The 4653-nt window shown below is 44.5% G+C and overlaps 1 protein-coding gene across 1 annotated transcript in view; it reads right to left on the bottom strand.

Moving 5' to 3' along the window:
- Positions 1–4058, bottom strand: part of LOC143294902 (neuroligin-4, X-linked-like) — a 23514-nt gene extending 19456 nt beyond the window's left edge. Inside the window, exons 1-3 of the mRNA XM_076606419.1 lie at positions 3988–4058; positions 882–1090; positions 1–160 (exon numbers count right to left, since the gene is read on the bottom strand). The exon at positions 1–160 is cut by the window's left edge and continues 1 nt beyond it. Coding sequence (XP_076462534.1) covers positions 1–160; positions 882–1074 — 353 coding nt within the window. The 5' untranslated portion in view covers positions 1075–1090; positions 3988–4058. The remainder of the gene's footprint in view (positions 161–881; positions 1091–3987) is intronic.
- Between the last annotated feature and the right edge of the window lie 595 nt (positions 4059–4653).

Here is a 4653-nt window from a genome sequence, read left to right as displayed (position 1 = left end):
TGGGGAGTGAAGACGTTAAGGTAGAGACAGTCCTCACTGACAGTCAGGCCACCATTCCCCCGGGAGCGTCCCGTCTGGTAGCAGATGGGGCCCAGGCTGGTGGCGTCCCGCGTCCCCGTCCACCGCTCCACGTCCTCAGGCTTCCCGAACCGCAGAGGACCTGCCGTCAGTCAGCCAGTCAGCCAGCCAGTCAACTAGTCAGTCAGTCAGCCAGTCAACTAGTCAGTCAGTCAGCCAGTCAACTAGTCAGTCAGTCAGTCAGTCAGCCAGTCAGCCAGTCAGTCAGTCAGTCAGTCAGCCAGTCAACTAGTCAGTCAGTCAGTCAGTATCAGCTCTTTTGGTGATGTGAAGGTGCCCAACTGATAATGTTCTCTATTTTGATAGTAAAGACCGGTACCATCCCCACCCTCACCACCACCCCGTAGTGGAGTGATGGCCTAGAGGTAACGCGTCTGCCTAGGAAGCGAGAGAATCTGACCGCGCTGGTTCGAATCACGGCTCAGCCGCCGATATTCCCCCCCCCCCCTCCACTAGACCTTGAGTGGTGGTCTGGACGCTAGTCTTTGGATGAGACGATAAACCGAGGTCCCGTGTGCAGCATGCACTTAGCGCACGTAAAAGAACCCACGGCAACAAAAGGGTTGTTCCTGGCAAAATCCTGTAGAAAAATCCACTGCGATAGGAAAAACAAATAAAACTGCACGCAGGAAAAAATTTAAAAAAAAATGGGTGGCGCTCTAGTGTAGCGACGCGCTCTCCCTGGAGAGAGCAGCCCGAATTTCACACAGAGAAATCTGTTGTGATAAAAAAGAAATACAAATACAAATACAAACAAATACCCCGATCCCATACTCCCTTGCACCCTTAATTAATCTCCTCACCGACAGGCGGTTTGGCGAAGGGTACCCCGAGGTATTTGTCGACGCCACCCCCGAAAGGTCCCGAGGAAGTTCTGATGCCCCTCAAGGCTCCGTACGGTGTGGTGACCTCCACCGTTTCCCCGAAAGCGTTTTCGACGATCGCCGCCACCCACGCTACCGCCAATACTCCCGTCACCGCCTTCATCATCATCATAATCGTGTATCGTCCGCTGAAAGTACACAGCATACTTTAAAAAAAGAAAAAAGAAAAAAGTATGGTATTTGTATGTCAACTGCCTCGGCTTATTAAGAACCTCACCAACAGTTCTTTACGTTCTCTTTTGGTTTGCTTTTTCTTCCCCCCACCTCCCTTCCTCCCACAGTCGCCTTTCGGTGTGCAATAATAAAAAAAACAATGATGATAACACTAGTTGTAGCAGTAGTAGTAGTAGCAGCAGTAACAATCATCGTCATAACGAAAACAACAATACAACAACTACCACTACTACTTCTACTGATGATGATAAGAAGAAGAAGAAGAAGAAGAAGAAGAAGAAGAAGAATTCTATTCAGGCCTACTATAATAATAATAATAGTAATAGTGGTATTTATATAGCACTGAATCTTGTGAAAAGACAAATCAAAGCGCTTTCGCACCAGTCATTCACACGCATGTATAACTCTAAAACTGGAGAAACTGAAGACAAGGAAGAGCAGGGAAGGGAGGCTATTTTGGGAAGAGGTGGGTTTTTAAGGTCAAACTTGAAAGAGCTGAGTGTGGAGACTTGACGAAGCGAAAGAGGAAGTTCATTCCAATTGCGAGGTCCAGAGACAGAGAAAGAATAGCACCTAGTCAAAGCATGCCAAGTCCAACTGAGTGAGAAACACAATAAACAACGACAAGACAATAATGCACCAAAAGTGCATACACTATGTACAATATACAAGGTAAACTGTATACAAACACATACACGTGTCGTACCAGTGAAGAGGGGGGGTCCTGTATTGATAATATCACACTGGAAGTATATAGCGAGCACATTGTCTTTTTTCGTTTTTTTTTTTTCTTTTCATTCCACGGGAAAGCTACCACAACCGTCAGGGGAATACAACACTGGCAGGCACCGCGTCGCACTCTCCCAATGGTAGCCGCCAAACGGTTGTGTATTTTAATAAACCCTCTTACACTTGCAGAAATAAATTGTGATATCGGAATTTCCCGCCTTCGGAAATCCTGTGCCGGTTTTCACGTTCTTATTTACCGCTCTGTTCTTTTTTTTGTTGTTGACAAACCTCCCACCCCACCCTCTACTACCGTCCCCCACCCTTCCCCTCCCCCTCCCCCCCCTCTCCCCACTGTGGGAGGCGCAGTGAAAGAAACGGCAGGCCGTTGGACTTGTGATCAAGTAGTTCACCAAGGATCAGGGTTCGAGGCCCCGTTTCGGCATGATGTTGTGTTATAAGGGAAAGGCACTTTACTCTGATTTTCATCACCCCATCTAGCCGTGAATGCCAACCTGAATTCGGTTGAGAAAAATTATAACGATGGAAGGAGAGGACTGTGCCCCGCCTTCCAATGCCCAGCGGATACATTTTCACTGCCTCGATGGCTTTGGGGCGTTGAACCTTAAGTCTAAAAGAAACCAACCGTTTATCGGTTTATATCGTCTATCTACTTCTATTTAACCATAATAATAATAATAATATTTCATTTTTATATAGCGCTATAATACAAGCATAAGCAAGCTAGTTGGCATTTGGGAACCATCCCAACGCCGACTGTCCTAAAACCCTCTTGGCCAAGAGAGTGGGGATGTAACTTGGGCAAGACACTCTCCACTATAATCAAATTCTAGCCCAAATAGTCGGAACATCAGTTGCCTCCGCTGCTGTTCTGATGGTCATAGTCGGACACGACTGACTATCATATATATATATATATATATATATATATATATATATATATATATATATATATAAGCAAGCTCTAAGCAAATTACAACCCAGTACCTAAAGTGAAACAAGAAAGCGTATAAAAAGTAGCAGAAACATAAAACAGAATCATTAATATTATGAAAACATTATGCATAAAACTCACAAAGTAACATACTATCAATACTACAACTGTTACACTCCAACACTCACACAAACACACACACACACAGACACACTCATGATTAAACGGCTGAAATAACAGCAATTTTCACTAAAAAAAAAAAAATACATACATGTAAAAAGGAGCATAATTGTGATCTGCTTGCCATAGATTTTGTAAAAAAAAAAATTTGTAAAATAAAGTTTTGGATAGAAACGATAAAAGGGGTAAAAATCGGGTCATTCCCCCTTTCGAACCCTACCACCACCATCTATCTACCCACTCCCAATCTCTCTACTCACCCATCACACATACAATGCCATGGGCCTGGGACAACAGTACTATTCGAGTTTTGATAAGCATTTTTTTTTTTTTTTTTTTTAAGAGATAAGTTTTAAGATTTGCTTTAAAGGTAGATAGAGACCCTGTTTATGCACACTACGTGTACTGGACGTATTTTGTTTCCGTAACCCACCGAACGTTGACATGGACGACAGGATCTTTAACGTGCGTATTTGATCTTCTGCATGTGTACACGCACGAGGGGCTTTCAGGTACTAGCAGGTCTGCACATCTGTTGACCTGGGAGATCGGAAAAATCTCCACCCTTTACCCACCAGGTGCCGTAACCAGGATTCGAACCCGGGACCCTCTTGCTCTTTGGTTCGAGATGTCTAGTTTTCAGCAAGGTTTTTATTTTTTAAACCTTACTATATTCCCCTAAAATGATCGAGTGGGTGTCTAACAGATGAGATAAACAGGGTTTTTGTGGGATTTTTGTTTGTTTGTTTGTTGTTGGTTTTTTGTTGTTGTTGTTGTTGTTTTACAAATTACACCGAATTTCGTACAAAATAGCTGTTGTTTTTGTTTCCCTTTTTGATCAAAACAGTTTCGTATGTTTCCAAAGTTGAGTTAAACAACCGAGATGACAATTATTACTGTCATGGTGCTCCGAAGAAGCGAGATTCTGACGTGAAAGTGGTTTCCAATGCTTCATGCTTCATGTAAAGGTCACACAAAAAATGGACTTACCTCGGTTTCGGTCTGCAACAATACAACTGTCCGCTGTCTTGGGGTGGCTGCTATAGATATACATATATATAGTTGTGGACGTACCTTGGTCTGCTTTTCAGTTGCTATCAGCGAGATAAAAATCGTGAACCTTATCAATCTTCAAGACAGAAGCAAACGTGTGTGTGTGTGTGTGTGTGTGTGTGTGTGTGTGTGTGTGTGTGTGTGTGGGGAGGGAGGGGGGAGTTGTATGTGCGCGCAGAGGGACGGAGGGAGAGGGGTGGGGAAAGGGGGTGTGCAGAGTGTATGCGAATGTTGACGGATCAATTATATAGAGATTATGAGATAATTTTTGTTGTAGAATCGTTGGTGGAGCGCTCTCTCACACAGACACACACACCTACCACCACCACCCCCAGCCCCACCCCCCGACCACTCACACCTCTTCAACCCCCTTCCCCCCCCACCCACCCTTCACACACACACACACACACACACACACACACACACACACACACACACACACACACACACACACACAAGCGCCGGCGCTTGCGTTTATTATCTCTTCAGACTGAACTGGGACAGGGATACAGAGAGAGAGAGAGAGAGAGAGAGAGAGAGAGAGAGGATTATTTACTCTGGGGATAATAGAATAAGCATACGTTGCTGCAGCTTTTTTTTTTT

The sequence above is a fragment of the Babylonia areolata genome, chromosome 20, assembly GCF_041734735.1.
Source record: "Babylonia areolata isolate BAREFJ2019XMU chromosome 20, ASM4173473v1, whole genome shotgun sequence".
NCBI lineage: Eukaryota > Metazoa > Mollusca > Gastropoda > Neogastropoda > Buccinidae > Babylonia > Babylonia areolata.
Note: the sequence above shows the minus strand (reverse complement) of the source record. Positions and strands in the feature narration are given on the sequence as shown.